General features: G+C 51.5%; 1 protein-coding gene across 1 annotated transcript in view; it reads left to right on the plus strand.

Moving 5' to 3' along the window:
- The window catches only part of LOC139233892 (SRC kinase signaling inhibitor 1-like), a 363,645-nt gene that overhangs the window by 307,767 nt on the left and 30,345 nt on the right, over positions 1-25,533 (plus strand). Inside the window, exons 12-16 of the mRNA XM_070864537.1 lie at positions 6,371-6,501; positions 12,858-13,005; positions 14,672-14,728; positions 22,399-22,729; positions 23,549-23,783. Of these exons, the coding sequence (XP_070720638.1) occupies positions 6,371-6,501; positions 12,858-13,005; positions 14,672-14,728; positions 22,399-22,729; positions 23,549-23,783 (902 nt within the window). The remainder of the gene's footprint in view (positions 1-6,370; positions 6,502-12,857; positions 13,006-14,671; positions 14,729-22,398; positions 22,730-23,548; positions 23,784-25,533) is intronic.

Raw genomic sequence — 25,533 nt, forward strand, 5'->3', positions numbered from 1 at the left:
ATATAGCACCTTTAACGTAGTAAAACATCCCAAGGCGCTTCACAGGAGTATTATGAGACAAAACAGATAGATTTGATACCGAGCCACAAAAGAAGAAATTATGGCAGGTGACCAAAAACTTGTTTAAAGACATAGGTTTTAAGCAGCGTCTTAAAGGAGGAAAGAGAGGTAGAGAGGCAGAGAGGTTTAGGCAGGGAGTTCCAGAGCTTGGGGCCCAGGCAGCTGAAAGCATGGCCACCAATGGTTGAGCAGTTATAATGAGGGATGTTCAAGAGGCCAGAATTTCAGGAGCGCAGACATCTTGTGGGGTTGTGAGGCTGATAAAGATTGAGTAGACTAGGCCTATATTCTCTAGAGTTTAGAAGAATGAGAGGTGATCTCATTGAAACATACAAAATTCTTACAGGGCTTGACAGGGTACATGCAGGGAGGATGTTTCCTCTGACTGAGGAGTCTAGAACCAGGGATCACAGTCTCAGAATAAGGGGTCAGCCATTTAGGACTGAGATGAGGAGAAACTTCTTCACTGAGGGTGGTGAATCTTTGGAATTCTCTACCCCAGAGGGCTGTGGAGGCTCAGTCGTTGAGTATATTCAAGACAGAGATCAATAGATATTTGAATATTAAGGGAATCGAGGGATTTGGGGACAGTGCAGGAAAGTGGAGTTGAGGTCGATGATCAGCCATGATCTTATTAAATGGCGGCGCAGACTCGAGGGGCCGAATGGCCGACTCCTGCTCCTAATTCTTCTGTTCTTATGTAGAGCATTGTGCCCGAGGAACACCTACCGGTAATGCTGGGGTCGGAATTTCCCTCCATTTGGATGGCAAGGCCTGAGGGTCGTTCCTGACTGGTTTTCTCCGGATGGGAATCTCCGCAGCAATGGCGCACAAAGGAAAGGCTGAGGGTTGTCAGGAATTTCATAGAATCAAAGAAAAATTACGACTCAGAAGGAGGCCATTCGGCCTATCGTGTCCCTGCCGGCTGACCAAGAGCTATCCAGCCTAATCCCACTTTCCAGCTCTCGGTCCGTAGCCCTGTAGGTTACGGCACTTTTTAAATGTGGTGAGGGTTTCTGCCTCCAACACCCTTTCAGGCAGTGAGTTCCAGACCCCCACCACCCAACTACTTTCAATCTATGCCCCCTGGTTGACTCCTCTGCTAAGGGAAACAGATCCTTCCTATCCACGCTATCTAGGCCCCTCATAATTTTATACATCATCATCATCAACATAGGCAGTCCGTCGGAATCCACTCTTATCATGAATTCTTAGGTGGCTGTACAGTCCAATACGAGAACCACAGTCTCTGTCACAGGTAGGACTGACAGTTGTTGAGGGAAGGGGTAGGTGGGATTGGTTTACCGCCCGCTCTTTCTGCAGCCTGCACTTGATTTCTGCATGCCCTCGGCGACGAGACTCTTATACACCTCAATAAGGTCTTCCCTCAGCCTCCTCTGTTTGAAAGAAAACAAACCCAGCCTATCCAATGGATGCCCAAGAGGCCAGAATTGGAGGAGCGCAGAGATCACGGAGGATTGTAGAGCTGGAGGAGGTTACAGAGATAGGGAGGGGGGCGAGACCATGATTTGAACACGAGGATGAGAATTTTAATTCGAGGTGTTGCCGGACCGTGGAGCCGATGTCGTTCAGCGAGCACAGTGGGCTGATATGTAATCTTTGCCGGTTAGAAGTTCGCCCTCGCTGTCGGAAAGGTCCTTTCAGTTTGCCGGGTGCCCATCGCATTCAGCTGTTGGCCGACAAGGCGTGACAAATGTCATCACCTCCCTGGTAGGCAGGCGGACTGCACATCTCCCGGACGCATACAGTTACCTAGCAACGCACAGCTCTCCATTGCACCCCTCGGAAACACGCAGCCACACAGGCGCATTCACCGTAGATAAATTCACTCGCAAAGCGAGACAAAGCAATTTCCTCGTAATCGTTTTGGGTTTTACATGATCCAATAAAAGTTTGTTGTTAATTGAGCCTGGGGTACATAGAGCCAGTGCATCTGTCCCAGAGTCATGGCATAATTGGATCAATGCAGAAGAAGCACCACATAATGCGGATTATGGCTTTCGAAAGGTGGAATCTTTTAAACGCAAGATCACTTTGTAACAGATTATGTTTGGTCCTGTTTGGTGTTGGAAAGGAGGATAGCAGAGGGGCACGTGATATTTTTGGTAGATTACACAATTTACTCCAGTTTATATGTTGAAGAACCTAGGAAGTGAATGGCTATTGATGATCACTGCTAAAGTGTGTTTACATTGAATTCAATAAGAGATAAACAAATCTTTTTGACAGAGGCGTTTGCCAGTGTCAATGGTGGCTCAGTGGGTATCACTGGTGCCTTCTGAGTCACAAGCTTGTGGGTTCAAGTCCCCACTTCAGACCCTTAAACTCACTCTCTGGGCTGATGCTCCCAGTAGAGTACGAGGGAGTGCCGCACTGTCGGAGGGGCAGTACTGAGGGAGTGCCGCACTGTCGGAGGGGCAGTACTGAGGGAGTGCCGCACTGTCGGAGGGGCAGTACTGAGGGAGTGCCGCACTGTCGGAGGGGCAGTACTGAGGGAGTGCCGCACTGTCGGAGGGGCAGTACTGAGGGAGTGCCGCACTGTCGGAGGGGCAGTACTGAGGGAGTGCCGCACTGTCGGAGGGGCAGTACTGAGGGAGTGCCGCACTGTCGGAGGGGCAGTACTGAGGGAGTGCCGCACTGTCGGAGGGGCAGTACTGAGGGAGTGCCGCACTGTCGGAGGGGCAGTACTGAGGGAGTGCCGCACTGTCGGAGGGGCAGTACTGAGGGAGTGCCGCACTGTCGGAGGGGCAGTACTAAGGGAGTGCCGCACTGTAGGAGGGGCAGTACTATCGGAGGGGCAGTACTGAGGGAGCGCTGCAGTCGGTGGTGGTTTGGCCGAAATTCAGCCTCCCGGAAAGGCCGCTTACCGCCGGCAGTGCAGCGGCAATGCAGCGGAATCGAGTGGCCGCCGCCAGCGAAATTCACCACGGTGCTTTATCCTGCACTCCCCACTCCCACTCCGCTGCTGCTTCCCCTCCTAAGTGCGTCATCAGAGTGCGCACCGCCGATCTCCCGCACCTCCGGTATTCAGCACAAAAAATCTTTGGGCTGCCGTGCAATGCCCCCGATAGCCTTTTCTGTCGGCACATTTTGTTGTCCATGTGTGAGACATGGCAGTACGGCGGCCATTCAACGCGAGGGCGCACTGCCGTGGCTGCCATTTTATTTTATTTGCCGGCCGACTTCCAGGTCAGGCTGACAATTCTGCCCCCGGGTTCGGCCGGGCCGCCGACAGGCAGCTTGGCGCCCCCTCTTGGGTGCCAGGCCTCTGGCCCGGCCGAAACCCTCCCTGGTGGCCCAATGGACCGAACTAGAATCTTCGCACAGCTCACAGCGACCCTCCCCTTTAAGTGAAGGGAAGAGACATGGTGACGCACACTTGTTGCTGATGATTGACAGCGGCGGACACTCTGTCCCACCTCCACCTCCGCCCCTCTCGTGGTCCATCTCCTGCTCAGCGCCCCTCTTCCGTCCTCATTATGACCGACTTCCGGTCCACCTGAAAAACAATGACAAGGAGCTGAATTTCGCGAAAGAGGCGACCTCCTCTACTGCAGCGTAAAAAACACTTCATGAGCGGTCGGTACAACCCGGCTCAGGGGGACCGGAATTTCTACCCCGCCGTCTTGCGGATGAGACGCTAAGCCGAAGCCCCCGTCTCACCTCGCTCCACCGAGCTAGCTACTGCCCCTCCCTCAAAGGTCTGTTTGTTTAATTCATTCATGGGGATGTGGGCATCGCTGGCAAGGCCGGCATTTATTGCCCATCCCTAATTGCCCCTTGAGAAGGAGGTGGTGAGCCGCCGCCTTGAACCGCTGCAGTCCGTGTAGTGAAGGTGCTCCCACAGTGCTGTTAGGGAGGGAGTTCCAGGACTTTGACCCAGCGACGATGAAGGAACGGCCAATATATTTCCAAGTCAGGATGGTGTGTGACTTGGAGGGGAACGTGGAGGTGGTGGTGTTCCCATGGCCTGCTGCCCTTGTCCTTCTAGGTGGTAGAGGTCACGGGTTTGGGAGGTACTGCTGAAGAAGCCTTGGCGAGTTGCTGCAGTACATCTTGTAGATGGTACACACTGTAGCCACGGTGCGCCGGTGGTGGAGGGAGTGAATGTTGAAAGTGGTGGATGGGGTGACGATCAAGCGGGCTGCTTTGTCCTGGATAGTGTCGAGCTTCTTGAGTGTTGTTGGAGCTGCAACTCATCCAGGCAAGTGGAAAGTATTCCATCACACTCGTGACTTGTGTTCTCTGGTCTTCAGTCATTCTTCAGCAATGAAGCAAAGGCCATTCTTGGAGCCAGGCAGGTTGTGGAGGGAGATAGGATTGACAGTCAGTGCGTTTGTGTCACTTGGAGGTTTTAGGTGCTTTTGATGCTTTTAAGCAGGTTTATATTCTTGGTGTTAAGTGGTGGCTCATGGGGATGGGCAATAAATGCTGACCTTGCCAGCAACACCCACATCCCATGAACGAATTTAAAAACAAAAACATGGCTCACAATCTTTTTTATTATTGATTCTCGGGATGTGGGCGTTGCTGGCAATGACAGCATTTATTGCCCGTCCCATGATGTCAGTTTTGACACGACTGAGCGGCTTGCTAGGCAACCTCAGCAGTACGGGAATGGAGTTATGTGTAGGCCGGACCGGCTAAGGCGGCAGGTTTCCCTCTCGCGAACCAGTTTATCGACACTCCGACAAGTTTCGCGGCCACTCGCACCGAGACCGGATTTTTTAAAAAACTGAAGTTAATATTCTCCAGGCACTGTGGTGGGATTTGAACTCTGGTTCTCTGGATTAGTGACGTCAGCAAGGCCCTCCGGCGCCCGCTCGTCCACTGTCGACAGTTCAGGCCTGTAACCGGCTCTGTTGGCCCAGGCTGTGACTTTGTCCTGATTACCCTTGGCGATGACTCCATTTGTTTTAATCAGTTTTGCTTCAGAACTCAGCGATGCACAACAAGTGCAGCACCTTGGAATGACTTGTCCCGATTATCTGAGGGTGAAGGGATTAAAGTCCCTGTAAGGCCCACTGATGAGCCAGCTTCACACGTGACTGTCCACTGCCCCTCACAGGCGGCAGCAGGTACTGCCGTGAATATACTGGGCAATGAAGCCCATTATTACAGGAGGTCTTTTTGTACAGGACTTGGGCAGGGACCTGCACCAATCAGGACTCTTCTTCATTCATCCTCGCATTAATTGTCATCCCCAGTTGCCCCCTTGGCGACTTGCTAGGCTGCTTTAGAAGGCAGTTTAGAGTCAACGATGCTGGTGTGGGACTGGAGTCACCTAGAGGCCCAAACCGGGTACGGTAAATGAGACACGGTTCACTTTTCAAAACAAAATCTAAGGTACATTTTTAATTTACATAATAGCAGTGACTGGTCGCCAAACGGAACTCATTCTGCGAAGCACTTGGGTGCACTTAGATAATGAAAGAAGGAAAGAAAGACTTGCATTTATATAGTGCCTTTCACGACCAGCGGACGTCTCAAAGCACTTTACAACCAATGGAGTACTTTTGCAGTGTTGTCACTGTTGCAACGATATCTCCGCAAGATCTTGCAAATCCCCTGGGAGGACAGACGCACCAACGTTAGTGTCCTTGATCAGGCCAACATCCCCAGCATCGAAGCACTGACCACACTCGACCAGCTCCTTTGGGCGGGCCACACTGTTCGCATGCCCGACACAAGACTCCCAAAGCAAGCGCTCTATTCAAAACTCCTACATGGTAAGCGAGCCCCAGGTGGGCAGAGGAAACGTTTCAAGGACACCCTCAAGCCTCCTTGATAAAATGCAACATCCCCATCGACACCTGGGAGTCCCTGGCCAAAGACCACCCTAAGTGGAGGAAGTGCATCCGAGAGGCTGCTGAGCACCTCGAGTCTCGTCGCCGAGAGCATGCAGAAATCAAGGGCAGGCAGCGGAAGGAGCGTGCGGCAAACCAGACTCCCCACCCACCCTTTCCTTCAACCACTGTCTGTCCCACCTGTGACAGAGACTGTAATTCCCATATTGGACTGCACAGTCACCTGAGAACTCACTTTTAGAGTGGAAGCAAGTCTACCTCGATTCCGAGGGACTGCCTATGATGATGACTGTAACATAGAAATGCTAATATTTTTGATTGTAGCCAGTGGCAGGTACCAGGGACAGCCCATGCAAAGAGCTGTGTGTTCCTACAGGGGCATCAATCATCGACTGACAAATCGGATGTCAGCTTTAGCCTGGGTTGGTGTTTCTGTCTTTTCCCTCAGGAGGTTGGAGTCTAATTTGTGTTCCTGTTGACAGCGATTTGGAGAAGTCGGTGGAGGAGTTGCAGCGCGACTCGGCCCTGAATCAGCGGCTGATCACGGGGCAGGAGCTGGAGGAGAAGGCCCTGGTCCTGCGACAGTTGGGGGAGACCCTCACTGAGCTGAAGGGTAAGGGTCCTCGCACACCGGCTGGCAGAGGTGGGGGGGGGGCTCGTCCGCCGTGGGCAGATCTGAGCGGGCATGATAATCAAAGAACCATAGAAAGTTACAACATTCGGCCCATCATTTCCGCGCCGGCCGACAAAGAGCTACCCAGCCTAATCCCACTTTCCAGCTCTTGGTCCGTAGCCCTGTAGGTTACGGCACTTCAAGTGCATGTACAAGTACTTTTTAAATGTGGTGAGGGTTTCTGCCTCTACCATCCTTTCAGGCAATGAGTTCCAGACCCCCACCACCCCCTGGGTGAAGGAATGTCCCCTCAAATCCCCTCTAACCCTCCTACCAATTACTTTAAATCTATGCCCCCTGGTTGTTGACCCCTCCGCTAAGTGAAACAGGTCCTTCCTATCCACTCCATCCAGGCCCCTCATAATTTTATACACCTCAATAAGGTCTCCCCTCAGCCTCCTCTGTTCCAAGGAAAACAAACCCAGCCTATCCAATCTTTCCTCACCACCTCCCCCGACCCTCCCAGCCCAGAGAGCCTCTGATGGCGAGTTGTGGCGACCCTACAACCTCCACAGCTGAAGTCAGCTGACGGATTGGGGGAACGAGCCCCGAGGCATGTGTGGGGCGGGGGGGGGGGTTTGAATATAGGGGTAAGGGCAGGGCGCAAAGTGCCAATTCTGGTGCTAACCTGGGGCAATTTTAATTCGCGGGCCTCATTTAAATGACGGAGAGCTGGTTTCCAACAGGAGTGGGCAGGGATGATGGGAGGGTGAGGCGGGGAGCATGATTAGAGGATTCACCACCGGGAATAGAGGGTGCGGTCAACTGGGAATCACCATTGCGGGAGGGAGGGAGGGCCTAGGGTGGGGAAGGGCCAAGGTTGCCTGGGTGGGGGTGGGAGGAGGCTAAGGGTTGCCAACCCTCCAGGATTGCCCTGGAGTCTCCCGGACACGTCTATGGGCAACCCAGGAGTAAACGCTCAGTGTGGGGAGGGGAGGGGGTTAAAAACAATCGGGCTTCTGCCGACCCCGTTAGCGCCCGGAGAGGCGGCAATGGCGGCGGTGAGCTCTCCCGGGCGGCCGGCCAGCTTCTAGCGCCCCGCCGGGGGTTTTCGGGGCCGGTTTCGGCGGGGCACGGAGCATCACCGCCCGGGAGAGGCGAGCCGGTGTGCAACACCCCTAGTTGTGACACCGGCTCGATTTGCGACTCCCGTCTGACTCGTAGCGCTCCATAGAGCGCCACCTGCTGGGACCGCCTGTGAAAGCGGGTGGTCCGACCTATACCGGCCGCAGTGAGGTCAGTAATGTTCACCTCAGCTAGGTGTGATTGGTTTTTATTGTATTTTTTGGGTGATTTATGTTGTGGTGGTGTGAGATATTTATTGGGAATGTCTTTGGTGGGTTTTCAAGTTTTCTTTCTCCCCAGCCCCCCTCAGGGCGCTCCGAGGCCAGCTCTTTAGCTCGGGATCTTCCCATGCTCAGCTCATCAGGGCCCAGCTAATGAATTTTGCTGACCGAGGCACAAACTGTTCCCGGGCGCTAACTTTACCGCCCCGAAATCAGCAGAACCGAAAATCCGGCCCAACGGTTGTGTTTTTATTCTCATTGGGCTGGATTTTTGGCGTTGCTGATTTCGGGGCGGTAAATGGCGGCAGGGCGGTAAAGTTAGCGCCCGGGAACAGTTTGCTCCTCAGTCAGTAAATTGGGAAGCTGGGCCCCGAGTGTGGGGTGGGGCGCTAAGGGAGGTGTTACGTACCTCTCGTGGGGCGTTAGCCTGGGAAACTCCCAGAGACGCCTGGGGAGAAAAAAAAACACACAAACATTCCCAAACCATTGCCCACGCCACCACAACATAAATCGCAAACAACATTAAAAGGAGAAACACTCACACTTACCTGAGGACGCTATTACTCACCTCTCCACTGTCGGGATATCGGACCGCCCAATTTCCCAGGCTGTCCCTGCGAGGTGCGCTGCAGGGCGGACGGGTCGGGCAGAAGTCAAAAAGTGCGTCAGTGTTGCGACCAGGGGCGTTGTACGCTCTTCCGGGCGGTGCTGCTCCACGCCACAGCAAAATCGGCCTCGAAAACCCCCGCGGGGCGCTGGATGCTGACCGCCAGCCCAGAAAACCTCATTGCCGCCGCTCCGGGGCGTAAAACGGAATGCAGGGGACTGGAAAATCTGCCCCATTTTCTTTGAACACTTTCATTTTATTAGCTGTAACTGGGCTGTTTGACCGGGTGGGGCGGCTGAAGTGGAGAAACCCTGTGATTGGATCTCCATGGATATGTCCAACCAGAGTTGGCAACACCAGAGGAGCCACGGGCCTCCACCCTGCCTCCGGCCACCATCACAGCCGCGAATGAACGTCGTGGGACCCTTGAATGGAAATACCAGCGAGTCTCCTCCTACCAGCAACGGGCTCGTTCCCCGCGACCAGGATCGCTGGGCCGACGTGGCAGCCACGCTAACCGTCGGTAACGCCGTGGCAAGGGCCCAGCGGCCATTTTAACCCCCGCGGAGGGCAGGGTTCAAATCAGGCCCTCTGGGCTTTCCCGGATCAGCATGCCTTAGGCCCGCAGTGATTGGTCACTGTACAGTCTGTGGAGGGAGCTATGATTGGCTGTTTATAGGAGCCCTTCGGCCCATTGTGTCTGTGCCGACTCTGTGAAAGAGCTGTCCAATTTAGTCCCACTCCCCCACTCCTGCCCCATAATCCTGCAAATTAGTCCTCTCCAAGTACATGTCCAATTGCCTTTTGAAAGTTCCTGTGCAATGTGTTCCACCCGCCTTTCAGGCAGCGCGTTCCAGATCATAACCACCCTCTGTGTGAAGAAATATCTCCTCATTTCCCCCCTCGGTCTTTTGCCAATTATTGCAAATCCACAACCTCTGGTTGCCCACCCACTTGCCTGAGCAAACCGACTCTCCCTACTTGCTCAATCAAACCCACTCATCATTTCTGAACCCCTCCATTAGGTGTCCCCCCGTTAACCTTCTCCGCTCTAAGGAGAACAATCCCAGCTTCTCCAGTCTCTCCCCATAACTGAAGTCCCTCATCCCTCATTCCATTCTTGTAAATCTCCTCCACACCCTCCCTAAGGCCTTGACATCCTTCCAAAAGTGCGGTGCCCAGAATTGAACGCAATGCTCCAGCTCAGGCTGAGCCAGCGATTAGTAATGGTTTACCATAACCTCCTTATTTGTGTATTCAGTGCCTCTGTTTATAAAGCCAAGTATCTCATATACTTTCTTATCAACTTGCCCTGCCACCTTCAAGGAATTGTGAATATGCACCCCCAGGTCCCTCTGCTCTTGCGCTCCCTCAGTCTGATACTATTTAGATTATACCGCCTCTCTATGTTGTTTCTCCCAATGTGCATCACTTCATATTTATCCGCATTGAATTGCATCTGCCATGTGTCTGCCCATTTCACCAGTCTCTCTATGTCCTTCTGAGGGGATTGACAGGGTAGATGCAGGGAGGATGTTTCCCCTGGCTGGGGAGTCTGGAACTAGGGGTCACAGTGTCAGAATAAGGGGTTGGCCATTTAGGACTGAGATGAGGAGAAACTTCCTACAGCTATTTATAATCTATATTATCGACTTGGAGAACGGGAATGTGCAAAATGGGGATTTTTAAGATGCTCCAGAAAAATCAAGTTGCTCCAAAAAAAACGGAGCAACTTCCGGGCAATTTTGGGCCCTATAAATGCAATTTCTTTCTTTCTCTTAGTGGGCACCAGAAGAAGGGCATTTGGATTGAGCGTGTATAATGTCGGGATAAATGGTTCATTCTCGGGTTGGCAATCAGTAACTAGTGGGGTGCCGCAGGGCTCAGTGCTGGGACCCCAATTATTTACAATCTATATTAATGACTTGGAAGAAAGGACCGAGTGTAACGTAGCCAAGTTTACTGACGGTACAAAGATGAAAGGAAAAGCAATGTGTGAGGAGGACACACAAAAATCTGCAAAAGGACATCGACAGGCTAAGTGAGTGGGCAAAAATTTGGCAGATGGAGTATAATGTTGGAAAGTGTGAGGTCATGCACTTTGGCAGAAAAAAATCAAAGAGCAAGTTATTATTTAAATGGAGAAAGATTGCAAAGTGCTGCAGTACAGCGGGACCTGGGGGGTACTTGTGCATGAAACACAAAAGGTTAGTATGCAGGTACAGAAAGTGATCAGGAAGGCCAATGGAATCTTGGCCTTTATTGCAAAGGGGATGGAGTATAAAAGCAGGGAAGTCTTGCTACAGTTTTACAGGGTATTGGTGAGGCCACACCTGGAATACTGTGTGCAGTTTTGGTTTCCATATTTACAAAAGGATATACTTGTTTTGGAGGCAGTTCAGAGAAGGTTCATAAGGTTGATTCCAGAGATGAGGAAAGGTTGAGTAGGTTGAGCCTCTACTCATTGGAGGTCAGAAGAATGAGAAGTGATCTTATCGAAACGTATACGATTGTGAGGGGCTTGACAAGGTGGATGCAGAGAGGATGTTTCCACTGATGGGGGAGACTAGAACTAGAGGGCATAATCTTAGAATAAGGGGCCTCCCATTTAAAACTGAGATGTGGAGACATTTCTTCTCCCAGAGGGTTGTAAATGTGTGGAATTTGCTGCCTCAAAGCTGTGGAAGCTGAGTCATTGAATAAATTTAAGACAGAAATAGATAGATTCTTAAACGATAAAGGATTAAGGGATAATGGGGAGCGGGCAGGGAAGTTGACCTGAGTCTAAGATCGGATCAGCCACGATCATATTGAATGGCGGAGTAGGCTCGAGAGGCTGTATGGCCTACTCCTGCTCCTATTTTTTATGTTCTTCACCCAGAGGGTGGTGAATCTTTGGAATTCTCTACCCCAGAGGGCTGTGGAGGCTCAGTTGTTGAGCATATTCAAGACAGAGATCGATAGATTTTTTGATATTAAGGGAATCGAGGGATATGGGGATCGGGTGGAAAAATGGAGTTGAGGTAGAAGATCCGTAATCTCATTGAATGGCAGAGCAGGTTGGAGGGGCTGAATGGCTGACTCATGCTCCTAATTCTTATGTTCTAAGTCTGCAACTATTTACTACGTTGCCAAGTTTGTATCATCCGCAAACTTTGAAATTGTTCTGCCCGTACCCTATCTCTATATGACAGGAAATCAATTCAGGCACAGTGTTATCAGGAGAAAGATTTCCAATTCGGATCCAATCAATTGTAGCCTCACGAGGTTGAGTATAACCCTCCTGATTGAAGTTCAGGGAGTCTAGTTTCACTGGTCACATACTAACCTCCAATTCCCACTCCCTCTGATGTGTCTCTCTGATGTGTCTCTCTGTGTCTCTCTGATGTGTCTCGGTCTCTCTGATGTGTCTCTCTGATGTGTCTCTCTGTGTCTCTCTGATGTGTCTCGGTCTCTCTGATGTGTCTCTCTGATGTGTCTCGCTCTCTCTGTCTTCGCGCTCTCTGTCTTCGCGCTCTCGCTCTGTCTCTCGCTCTCTCGCTCTGTCTCTCGCTCTCTCGCTCTGTCTCTCGCTCTCTCGCTCTCTCGCTCTGTCTCTCGCTCTCTCGCTCTGTCTCTCGCTCTCTCGCTCTGTCTCTCGCTCTCTCGCTCTCTCGCTCTGTCTCTCGCTCTCTCGCTCTGTCTCTCGCTCTCTCGCTCTGTCTTTCGCTCTCTCGCTCTGTCTCTCGCTCTCTCGCTCTGTCTCTCGCTCTCTCGCTCTCTCGCTCTGTCTCTCGCTCTCTCGCTCTGTCTCTCGCTCTCTCGCTCTGTCTCTCGCTCTCTCGCTCTCTCGCTCTGTCTCTCGCTCTCTCGCTCTGTCTCTCGCTCTCTCGCTCTGTCTCTCGCTCTCTCGCTCTGTCTCTCGCTCTCTCGCTCTCTCGCTCTGTCTCTCGCTCTCTCGCTCTCTCGCTCTCTCGCTCTGTCTCTCGCTCTCTCGCTCTGTCTCTCGCTCTCTCGCTCTGTCTCTCGCTCTGTCTCTCGCTCTCTCGCTCTCTCTCTCGCTCTCTCGCTCTCTCTCTCGCTCTCTCGCTCTCTCGCTCTGTCTCTCGCTCTCTCGCTCTGTCTCTCGCTCTCTCGCTCTGTCTCTCGCTCTCTCGCTCTCTCTCTCGCTCTGTCTCTCGCTCGCTCGCTCTGTCTCGCTCGCTCGCTCGCTCTCTCACTCTCTCGCTCGCTCTCTCGCTCTGTCGGTTTACTTGAATGTTTCTCTGTCTCTCTTTCTCTCTGTCACTATACGCGTCTCTCCCTGTCTGTCTGTCTCTCTGTCTGTCTCTGTCTGTCTGTCTCTCTGTCTGTCTGTCTCCTTGTCTGAGAATCCCTGTTGGAAAGATGTTGGGCTTATTTAGTGTGTGTGTGTGTGCCTGTAGCTCAGTTCCCCAGCCTGCAGAGTAAAATGCGGGTGATTCTACGCGTGGAGGTGGAGGCAGTAAAGTTCCTGAAGGAGGAGCCCCACAGGTTGGACATCCTGCTGAAACGCTGCAAGACCATCACAGACGCCCTCGCCATGCTGAGAAGGTAATGTCACGGGTGGGGCGGGGTGAAGATTGTTTGACTGACTGGCAGGAATCGTCCAATCGGGTAACGGAGATTCTGCTTACTTTCCAATGGGTGGGGAAAGGCGGGCGCCGGGAGGGTGGACGTGTTGGTCGACCAATGGCAGAAGAGCGGGGGCAGGGTGGTTGGATGAGGGGCTCAGTGATGAAACCTCCAGGAATACATCCAGCCAGAGTTGGCAACCCGAGATAGGAAACATTGGAAAAATAGCACAAGCCTCGGTCCCCTCCGAGGTAACGAGAGCACTGACAGTATCCGGGGGTGTATCCCCTTCGCTCAGACACACTGGCTTCCCCCTGGACCACCTGAAGCTGCTCATTCAGCCCATCAATCCTACACCACCATTTATTAGTTACGGCAGCTCGGACTCTTTATAATCCCAATTGATTGCCCTTTCTCCATATCCTTTAATAGCCCTACAACCCAAATAAGCTTGTATCTTCCTTCTAACTACTGACCTTTTGAGGTGTTCATTCCATGCTTTTCTGTGAAGGAATTATTTCTTGGATAATTTTTAACCGGTTCTGTTCTGATTTTACATTGTCCCCCTGCTCGGATCATTAATGAGGGGACCAATTGATTCTCTGGTCAGGGATCAGCAAGAGGCCAGAATTGGAGGAGCGCAGAGATCTCGGGGGGGTGGTGGGGGCTGGAGGAGGTTACAGAGATAGGGAGGGGTGTAGGGGCTGGAGGGGGTTACAGAGATAGGGAGGGGTGTAGGGGCTGGAGGAGGTTACAGAGATAGGGAGGAGTCTAGGGGCTGGAGGAGATTACAGAGATAGGGAGGGGTGTAGGGGCTGGAGAAGGTTACAGAGATAGGGAGGGGTGTCGGGATGGAGGTGGTTAGAGATAGGGAGGGGTGTAGGGACTGGAGGTTACAGAGATGGGAAGGGATGTAGGGCTGGAGGAGGTTACAGAAATAGTAGGGGCTGGAGGGGGTTACAGAGATAGGGGAGGGGTTGTAGGGCTAGAGGAGGTTGCAGAGATAGGGAGGGGTGTCGGGATGGAGGTGGTTAGAGATAGGGAGGGGTGTAGGGACTGGAGGAGGTTACAGAGATGGGAAGGGGTGTAGGGCTGGAGGAGGTTACAGAAATAGTAGGGGTTGGAGGGGGTTACAGAGATAGGGGAGGGGTTGTAGGGCTAGAGGAGGTTGCAAAGATAGGGAGGGGTGTAGGTGCTGGAGGGGGTTTCAGAGATAGGAGGGTTGTAGGGGCTGGAGGAGGTTACAGAGATAGGGAGGGGTGCAGGGCCGGAGGGGGTTACAGAGATAGGGAGGGTTGTAGGGGTTGGAGATTACAGAGATAGGGAGGGGCGAGGCCATGGAAGGATTTAGAAATAAGAATGATAATGTTAAAAGCGAGTCAGTGAGCACAGGAATGATGGGTGGACGGGATTTTGCGTGAGCAGCAGAGTTCTGGCCAGAACAGCGTTGCACTGAAAATATATTTAAAACCATCTTGTTGCGCACTATTGCCGACTTATTGTTCAGAGTAAATAGCTCAGGTGCAGGCCGCAGCTTGTCGCTGACATGGAATCAGAACGTGTTATTTTTTGCTCTGGACTATGACCGCGGCTCTGTCGCGGGAACTCACCCTGGTGACTTGTTTTCTCTCTCCTTGTTACTCAGCTGCCCATCCTCAGTCTCAGCCTGCCCCGCGGAGGTCTACCCGAGGCGGTTCAGCAGGTAAATATTAGTATTGGCAGAGAGTGAACCATGCGTGAATCCGGTTTAGTTGCTCTCCCCTGTGTTCAATATTTCATAGTTAAAGTTCTGGTTTGCACTCTGTATAGAGACAGAAAGATTTGCATTTATATAGCGCCTTTCACGACCTCAGGATGTCCCAAAGCGCTTTACAGCCAATGAAGGTAGACAGAGGGAAGTAGAATGGGGGAAGAAGCAAAAGATAGAAAGAAGAAAAGTAAAAGTGGAGGGCAGAGAAACCTAAGGCAAAAAGCAAAAAGGGCCACATTACACCAAAATTCTAAAGGGGCAAAGTGTGTTAGAAAGACAAGCCTGAAAGCTCTGTGCCTCAATGCGAGGAGTATTCGGAATAAGGTGGATGAATTAACTGCGCAGATAGCAGTTAACGAGTATGATGTAATTGGCATCACGGAGACATGGCTCCAGGGTGACCAAAGCTGGGAACTCAACATTCAGTGGTATTCAACATTTAGAAAGGATAGACAGAAAGGAAAAGGAGGTGGGGTGGCATTGCTGGTTAAAGAGGAAATTAATGCAATAGTGAGAAAGGACATTAGCTTGGATGATGTGGAATCGGTATGGGTGGAGCTACGGAATACCAAGGGCCGGAAACCCTAGTGGGAGTTGTGTACAGACCACCAAACTGTAGTAGTAAGGTTGGGGACAGCATCAAACAAGAAATTAGGGAGGTGTGCAATAAAGGTACAGCAGTTATCATGGGTGACTTTAATCTACATTTTGATTGGGCTAACCAAACTAGTAGCAATGCAGTGGAAGAGGATTTCCTGGAGTGTATTAGGGATGGTTTCCTAGACCAATATGTCGAGGAACCAACTAGGGAGCTGGCCATCCTAGACTGGGTGATGTGTAATGAGAAAGGACTAATTAGCAATCTTGTTGTGCGAGGCCCCTTGGGGAAGAGTGACCATAACATTGTAGAATTCTTTATTAAGATGGAGAGTGACACAGTTAATTCAGAAACTAGGGTCCTGAACTTAAAGAAAGGTAACTTGGATGGTTTGAGGCGTGAATTGGCTAGAATAGACTGGCAAATGATACTTAAAGGGTTGACGGTGGAAAGGCAATGGCAAACATTTAAAGATCACATGGATGAACTTCAGCAATTGTATATCCCTGTCTGGAGTAAAAATAAAACGAGGAAGGTGACGTTGACTTCACTACATGCCTCGTGTAAATCTGTACTGAAGGGACAGGACTTTACAGTGGTGACGAGTTACGGGATTACAGAATCCACAGAATGGTCAATAACGGATCAGATGAAAAGTACAATGCGGGAGACAATTGGGAGGACTTTATAGAAGGGCTCCAGCAAAGCTTTGTAACCAAAGACTGGTCAGGCGACGATAAGGCAGACAAGAGAAGAGCCCATCTCTTGACCAGCTGTGGCTCGAAAACATACGCTTTAATGAAGGATCTGTCGGCACCCGAGAAACCAGCAAGCAAGTCGTTTGAAGAATTGAGCACACTGTAAGAGACCACCTGAAGCCAGCGAGCAGCCTACACATGGCCAGACACAGGTTCTACAACTACAGACGCTGTATGGGCCAGAGCATACCTGACTTCGTGGCGGAACTTCGGAGGTTGGCTAGTTTATGTGAGTTCTCCGATGAACTGAGGAGAGAAATGCTGAGAGACTTTTTCATTGAAGGAATAGGCCACGCAGGCATATTCTGAAAGCTCATAGAGACCAAGAACCTGACCTTAGAGGCAGCAGCACTGGTTGCATGGACATTCTTGGTCGGGGAAGAAGAAACGAGGTTGATTTACAATGCAGGTACGACAACTAACGAAATATCGGAACAAGAAGTTCACAGCACTAAACAAGCTGCTATCCCCACACACATACAAAACCAGGAGAACAGGCTCTCGACAGCAGGCAGAAGCCATCAAGGGCCACAGGAATGGCCGTTCACACCTCATCAACCCACAATGCGAGCAATCAACTACAAACTGAGAGAAGCTCAAGAGAGATCAGCCAGATGCAGCTCATTCTTTGGGAACACTTTGAACAATGGATCAGGTCTGTGCTGGAGGTGTGGGGGTGGGCACTCGTCAAGGGGATGTCAATTTCAGCAGGCTGTTTGCAGAAATTGTGAAAATACAGGGCATTTGGCCCGCATGTGCAAAAAAACGGCAGCTCAGCTGGTATACGAATCGGATGGGTCGGAAAGCAGACCAGAAGATGGTGGGGACAGTACCCGGGACACCGATGTACAGCGGGTCAACACGATCAATGGCCGCTGCTCCTACAACAGGACGCCTCCTATAATGATGAGGGCCCTACTCAACGGGATGTCTGTCAACATGGAGCTGGATATGGGAGCGAGTCAATCTCTCATGGGCACTCAACAATTTGAACAACTGTGGCCGCATAAAAGAGACAGACCAAAGCTCACAAGGGTCGACACCAAACTAAGGACCTATACCAAAGAAATCGTACCAGTCCTCGGCAGCGCCATGCTCTCTGTCACACACAAAGGGACAGTGAACCGACTTCCCCTTGGATTGTCCCCGGAGACCCCCCAACACTGCTGGGAAGAAGCTGGCTGGCAAAACTAAACTGGAAATGGGATGATGTCCATGCCATGTCATTAGAGGAACGGACCTCCTGCTCAACAGTTATAAAGCAATTTGAACATCTCTTTCAGCCAGGTGTGGGCACTTTCAAAGGGGCCAAAGTCAAAATCTACATCACACAGGATGCTAGACCGGTCCATCACAAGGCCAGAGCTGTACCCTGTGTGATGAGGGAAAAGATTGAACACGAACTAGACAGGCTTCTGCGGGAAGGCATTATATCACCTGTGGAATTTAGCGACTGGGCAAGTCCCATCGTCCCAGTCTTGAAGCCTGATGGATCCGTACGAATCTGTGGGGACTACAAATCTACCATGAACAGAGTCTCCCTACAGGACCAGTACCTGCTGCCCAGAGCGGAGGACTTATTTGCCACATTGGCTGGAGGTAAACTTTTCTCAAAACTAGGCCTCACATCTGCGTATATGACGCAAGAATTGACCGAGGAATCCAAGCTACTCACCACCATCAACACACATCAAGGCCTTTTCATGTACATTCGATGCCCATTCGACATCAGGTCGGCAGCTGCCATATTCCAGCGCAACATGGAGAGTCTGCTCAAGTCCATCCCGGGGACGGTTGTATTTCAAGACGACATACTTATCATGGGCAGGGACACCGACTCCCATCTCCGTAATTTGGAGGAAGTACTAAAGCGGTTGGATCGGGTAGGCCTACAAGTCAAGAAATCCAAGTGCCTGTTTCTCACACCCGAGGTTGAATTTTTGGGCAGAAGGATTGCCGCTGATGGAATCCGCCCAACAGAGTCCAAAACAGAAGCAATTCGCCTGGCACCCAGGCCCCGGAATGTCTCAGAACTGCGCGCCTTTCTCGGGCTACTCAATTACTTTGGGAACTTTATGCAGAACTTAAGCACGCTGCCGGAGCCTCTCCATGTGCTACTCAGGAAGGGGTGCGATTGGTTTTGGGGGGATGCCCAGGAACGCGTCTTCAATAAGGCACGCAACCTTCTGTGTTCCAACAGTGTTTTAACATTCTTTGACCCAGGTAAAAAGCTAGTTCTCACATGCGACGCATCAGCGTATGGGGTCGGGTGCGTTTTGCAACATGTCAATAGTGCAGGCAAATTACAACCCATAGCTTATGCCTCCAGGTCACTTTCGTGGGCGGAGCGCGGGTACGGAATGGTAGAGAAGGAGGCGCTCGTGTCACAAAGATGCACCAATACCTTTTCAGGGCCAAGTTCGCGTTAGAAACCTACCACAAGCCCCTCACGTCCCTCCTATCCGAGAGCAATGCAATAAACGGCAACGCCTCGGCACAAATTCAACGGTGGGCACTCATGCTGGCGTCCTACGACTATACCATAAGGCACAGACCAGGCACAGACAACTGTGCCAACGCACTCAGCAGGCTACCCCTGGCGACCACGAAAGGGTCTGACGAACAGGACTGTGAGATAGTCATGGCAATCAATGCCTTTGAGTCCACAGGTTCGCCCATAACGGCTCGCCAAATCAGAGCCTGGACGGCCAGCGACCCCACGTTATCCTTAGTAAAAAGATGTGTCCTAACCGGTGACTGGGCAGAGGCTCGCGATGCCTGCCCTGAGGAATTAAAACCCTTTCACAGGCGCATGCATGAGCTATCACTACAAGCAGACTGCCTGATGTGGGGCAGCCGAGTAGTCATGCCTCTGCGAGGCAGAGAGGCATTTGTCCGGGAGCTCCACCTCGAGCACCCGGGGATCGTTCTCATGAAGGCCATAGCCAGATCCCACGTCTGGTGGCCTGGTATTGATGCGGACCTGGAGCTCTGCATGCGAAAGTGCACCATTTGTGCCCAACTAGGCAATGCCCCCAGGGAAGCTCCACTGAGCCCCTGGCCTACCAAACCGTGGTCATGGGTGCACGTAGACTATGCGGGCCCATTCATGGGCAAAATGTTCCTCGAAGTTGTAGATGCATTTTCAAAGTGGATCGAATGCACTATTTTAAACACCACTGTGGAGAGCCCCGCAACCATGTTTGCAACGCACGGAATCTGACATATTGGTCAGTGACAATGGTCCGTGCTTCACCAGCGCAGAATTCCAAGATTTTATAATTGACCATGGCATAAATCACGTCAAGACGGCACCGTTCAAGCTGGCCTCCAACGGCCAGGTGGAGAGAGCAGTGCAAATCATTAAACAAGGCATGCTTAAAATCCAAGGTCCCACGCTGCAGGGTTGCCTGTCGCCACTGCTGCTGGCATACAGATCTCGTCCGCACTCATTGACTGGGATCCCCCCGCGCAACTGTTGATGAAAAGGACTTTAAAAACAAGGCTCTCATTAATCCTCCCAGACATGCACGAAATCGTTGAGGCAAAGCACCGTAAGCTGACTGAGTACCATGACAGAAATTCGAGGGGGAGATGGAATGAGATAGGGGACAAAATATTTGTACTAAACTATGGCAGGGGTCCCAAATGGCTTGCAGGGACAGTAACGGGCAAGGAAGGAAACAGGCTACTGGTAGTACAAATGGACAATGGCAAAACCTGCCGGAGGCATGTAGACCAAGTCAAAAGCAGATTTACCAACAACACTGCGGAACCAGAGGCAGACTACAATGTGGAACTCGCACCACACCTGGTGGACAGACACAGGGAACAACCTGAGGAAATGGCAATCCCAACAGACAGCCCAGGCGAGTCAACAACAATCACACCTATCGAAACAGACAGCCCAGGCGAGATACCAGCAACCACACCCAAAGAAAAACAGACACCAAGGCAAACAACTGAACCACAACTCAGACGCTCCACGCGAGAGCGTAGACCACCTGAGAGACTGAACCTATAAAGACAATAAGACCTTGGGGGAGGGTGATGTCATGTATCTTACATTATTATATATAACTCTACCCTAACATGCTATACATGACTGTAATAGGATATGACCTGTAACCACCAGCATACCTTACCACCAGGGGTGCACTTGCAAGAGACAGGTATATAAGGACAGGTCTCAGGCAAGTGCAGCATTCCAGAGCTGTGAAATAAAGGTGCAGGTCCAGAGTGACCTTGACTTCACTACATGCCTCGTGTGAATCTGTACTGAGGGGACAGGACTTTACAGGGGGTAATGTACTGACGTGGATAGAGAACTGGTTGGCAGACAGTCGGGATAACCGTGTCCTTTTCAGAATGGCAGGCAGTGACTAGTGGAGTGCTGCAGGGCTCAGTGCTGGGACCGCAGCTCTTTACAATATACATCAATGATTTGGATGAAGGAATTGAGTGTAATATCTCTAAGTTTGCAGATGACACCAAACTGGGTGGCGGTGTGAGCTGTGAGGGGCAGCTAGGAGGCTGCAGAGTGACTTGGACAGGTTAGGTGAGTGGGCAAATGCATGGCAGATGCAGTATAATGTGGATAAATGTGAGGTTATCCACTTTGGGGGCAAAAACGCGAAGACAGAATATTATCTGAATGGCGGCAGATTAGGAAAAGGGGAGGTGCAACGAGACCTGGGTGTCATGGTTCATCAGTCATTGAAAGTTGGCATGCAGTTACAGCAGGCAAATGGTATGTTGGCCTTCATAGCTAGGGGATTTGCGTATAGGAGCAGGGAGGTTTTACTGCAGTTGTACAGGGCCTTGGTGAGGCCTCACCTGGAATATTGTGTTCAGTTTTGGTCTCCTAATCTGAGGAAGGACATTCTTACTATTGAGGGAGTGCAGCGAAGGTTCACCAGACTGATTCCCGGGATGGCAGGACTAACATATGAGGAGAGACTGGATCAACTGGGCCATTATTCACTGGAGTTTAGAAGGATGAGAGGGGATCTCATAAAAACATTCTGACGGGACGGGACAGGTTAGATGTGGGTAGAATGTTCCCGATGTTGGGCAAGTCCAGAACCAGGGGACACAGTCTTAGGATAAGGGGTAGGCCATTTAGGACTGAGATGAGGAGAAACTGCTTCACTCAGAGAAGTGGAATTCCCTGCTGCAGAGAGTTGTTGATGCCAGTTCATAGGATATATTCAAGAGAGAGTTAGATATGGCCCTTACGGCTAAGGAGATCAAGGAGTATAGTGAGAAAGCAGGAAAGGGATACTGAGGGAATGATCAGCCATGATCTTATTGAATGGTGGTGCAGGCTCAAAGGGCCGAATGGCCTACTCCTGCTCCTAATTCTTATGTTCTTATGTTCCACAAACAGCAGTGACAATGACCAGATAATCTATTTGTTGGTGTTGGTGTTGGTGTTGGTTGAGGGATAAATGTTGGCCCCGGAACACCGAGGAGAACTCCCCTGCTCTTCTTCAAAATAGATCCATGGGATCTTTTGTGTCCACTTGAGAGAGCAGATGGGGCCTCGGTTTAGCATCTCATCCGAAAAATGGCACCTCCAACAATGCGGCGTTCCCTCAGTACTGCCCCTCCGACAGTGCGGCGCTCCCTCAGTACTGCCCCTCCGACAGTGCGGCGCTCCCTCAGTACTGCCCCTCCGACAGTGCGGCCCTCCCTCAGTACTGCCCCTCCGACAGTGCGGCCCTCCCTCAGTACTGGCCCTCCCTCAGTACTGCCCCTCCGACAGTGCGGCCCTCCCTCAGTACTGCCCCTCCAACAGTGCAGCGCTCCCTCAGTACTGCTCTTCCGACAGTGCGGCCCTCCCTCAGTACTGCCCCTCCGACAGTGCGGCCCTCCCTCAGTACTGCCCCTCCGACAGTGCGGCCCTCCCTCAGTACTGCCCCTCCGACAGTGCGGCGTTCCCTCAGTACTGCCCCTCCGCGAGTGCGGCGTTTCCTCAGTACTGCCCCTCCGACAGTGCGGCGTTCCCTCAGTACTGCCCCTCCGAGAGTGCGGCGTTTCCTCAGTACTGCCCCTCTGACAGTGCGGCGTTTCCTCAGTACTGCCCCTCTGACAGTGCAGCACTCCCTCGGCACTGCACTGGGAGGGTCTGCTGTGAATGGTTCCTTTAGAGGAAAGGGGGAGCCAATGGACTGAAGGGAAAAATAGGTGCTTGTTATCAGGAGGAGAAAGTTCATCGTCGGGCGGGAAGTCGCACTGATAAGAAGTTTGGATTTGCTCCACAGACAAGCCAACGAAAGCCTGATGAAAGGACCCGAGGAAGTTACGGCCCAGTCGCCAAAGCACACAAGCACCGACTCTTACTCCAGGAATTCCGACTTTGAAATTCCCACCAGCCCGCCCTTGAGTTTCCCGGAACCGCACACAACCTCAGTGAAAAACTGGCAGACCCACAATTCCACCCTGGCTCAGCTGGCCCACAATTCCCCAGTTCATGCTGCTCCCTCCCAGAGTGTTCCAGGGCTGGGCCAGTGCTTCGTGGCCCAAAGCAACCTGGTGGAGGAGGCTCCGATGGCACCAAGCAAGAGGAACGTAGATCGAACTATCTCCGTTGAGGTAAAATATTTAAATTTAAGAACTTAAAAGAGGGTAGAAATTCACCTCTGCCCGAAACGGGGCGCACCTATCGTTGTTGAAGTGTTCTGGCCGCCTATCCAGTGAAATTCAGCTCCTCGTGGGGTTTTGCAGCAGGGTGGGGGCGGGGCAAAGTGTCCACCGCTGTCCGTCATTAGCACCGCGCTGATGACATCATCGCGCTGATGTGTCATAACCGCTCCCCCCTTCAGTTAAAGGGGAGGGCCGCTGCGAGCTCTGCATTCATTCTAAGTTAGTGCCCTGGGCCACCAGGGAGGGTTTTGGCCACACAAGAGAGGGCACCAGGCTGCCAGTTGGCGGCCCGGCCAAACCCCCGTTGCCATTATTATCGGCCCGACCTGGCAATCGGCCGAAGAAAAAGACCATGTTGTCGCCAGCAGTGCCACCTCCCCTTTAAGAGCAGCCGTGCCGCCATTTTGCAGAGAGTGCGCCGACGGCAAAGGCCGTCGGGGTCTCCGGCCTGCAGCAGCGCCGCTCCCGCGGTGCAATTTCGCGAGGGGGTCCCCCGCCAGACGGTAAGGGGTCGCCGCGTGCATTGCATCTATCCAGAGACCACAACTCGCCAGGGCTGAAACCTGTCGCCTCCTGACTCAACGGCAAGAATCCGATTCCTGAGGCACGGCTTAGTCCAAGTCAAATTATTGGATAAACATTCATTTTTATTGTGCCAAAAAAACACCCCAACCTTAATTTATCATCGGATTGTGCGTCGGAGCTGCGTGGAGCGGGCCAGGTGCGGAACTTACGGGCTGTATATTTGCTCTTCCTTCCTATTTAAAGGCGGCGGAGAGGGACTGGGAGGAGAAGCGAGCTAGTCTGACTCAGTTCAGTAACAAGGACATTAACCGTCTCCTGGAGGAGACACAAGCCGAGCTGATGAAAGCAATCCCGGATCTGGGATTTGCCAACAAACCAAAAATGGTCGCCATGCCGACAGCTGAGCAGAAGCAGACAAAGCCGCAGCACGTGCAGAAAGCAGTCGCCAAGACGGACGCCAACGGGCGACGGCACTCGGGTAGGGAGCACCTTTAACCTCAAACCTTCGCCACGGCACTGTCAAACCGCCCGAACCTTCTGAATCACTGGTTGGGCCTCAGCCGGGTTATTGTGGACAATTCTAGGCAGCGCATTTCAGGAGAGCCTGAGAAAGGGTGCAGAGGGGGTTTACCGGGATGTTCCCAGTAATCAAGGACTTCAGTCAGGAGGAAAGGTTGGAAAAGTTAGGACTGTTCTCCTTGGAGCAGAGAAGGTTAAGAGGTGACTGAATAGGGGTTTTCAAGATGATGTGAGGTTTTGATAGAGTAGATCGATAAAAACATATTCCCTCTGGCAAGTGCGTCAGTAACCAGAGGTTACCTTGGCAAAAGATCGAGAGGGGAGATGAGGAGAAATGTTCCCACTCTGAGAGTTGTCGGGATCGGGAACGCTCGACCAAAAAAGCTGGTGGAAGCTGATTCTATCAATAATTATAAAAGGGAGTTGGACAGATGCTTGCGGATGAGCCACTTACAGGGTTACGGACACAGTTGGAGTGTGAGACTGAGCACAATTGCTCTTTCACAGAGCTGGCATGGGCTCGACGGTCCGAATAGGAACATAGAAAATAGGTGCAGGAGTAGGCCATTCGGCCCTTCGAGCCTGTACCACCATTCAATATGGTCATGGCTGATCATCCAACTTCAGTACCCCATTCCTGCTTTCTCTCCATACCTCTCTATCCCTTTAGCCATAAGGGCCACATCTAACTCCCTTTTGAATATATTTAACGAATTGGCCTCAACAACTTTCAGTGGTAGAGAATTCCACAGGTTCACAATTCTCTGAGTGAAGAAGTTTCTCCTCATCTCGGTCCTAAATGGCTTACCACTAATCCTTAGACTGTGACCCCCCTGGTTCTGGACTTCCCCAACATCGGGAATCTTCTTCCTGCATCTAACCTGTCCAATCCCGTCAGAAGGCCTCCTTCCTTCCATGCTGTCCATTTTTATAATTCTGTGATTTTACTTTCTGTTTCTTTCCTTTATTTCAACTTCTTAACAAGGAGTCAGAAAGGTAATGAAGACCAGGAAATGTTTACCGTGTGTTTGGGGGAACAAGCAAGAATTGAGAAGAGTCAGCACCCAGAGAGAACCAGTTCCAAGGCACTAGCACAAGAGACTGTTAACTGAGCGAGAAGCCCATGGAATCGAGGGCAGATTATTGACCCAGTTATAAATTGGCCGAGCGGCAGGAGACAGAGAGTAGGGTTTAGGGGCAGGTACTCCAATTGGCAGAGTGTGACTAGAGGTGTCCTGCAGGGATCAGTGTCGGGGCCTCAACTATTCACAGTATTGATTGTTGACTTAGATGATGGCATAGAAAGTCGTATATCCAAATTTGCCGATGACACAAAGATAGGCCGTGTAGATGGAAGTATAAAATTACACTGGGACATCGCCAGATTCAGTGAATGGGCAAAACTGCAACAAATGGATTTCACTGTAAGCAAATATGAAGTCATCCACCTTTGGACCTAAAAAGGATAGAACAGAGTACTTTCTAAATGGTGAAAAGCTAAAAACAGGGAGGTCCAAAGAGACTTGGGGGTCCAGGTACATCGATCATTAAAATGTCATGAACAGGTACAGAAAATAATCAAAAAGGCTAATGAAATGCTGGCCTTTATATCCAGAGGACCAGAATACAAGGAGGTAGAAGTTATGCTGCAGCTGTACAAAGCCCTGGTTAGACCACACCTGGAGCACTGTGAGCAGTTCTGGACACCA

This window comes from Pristiophorus japonicus, chromosome 21, assembly GCF_044704955.1.
Source record: "Pristiophorus japonicus isolate sPriJap1 chromosome 21, sPriJap1.hap1, whole genome shotgun sequence".
NCBI classification, from domain to species: Eukaryota; Metazoa; Chordata; class Chondrichthyes; family Pristiophoridae; genus Pristiophorus; species Pristiophorus japonicus.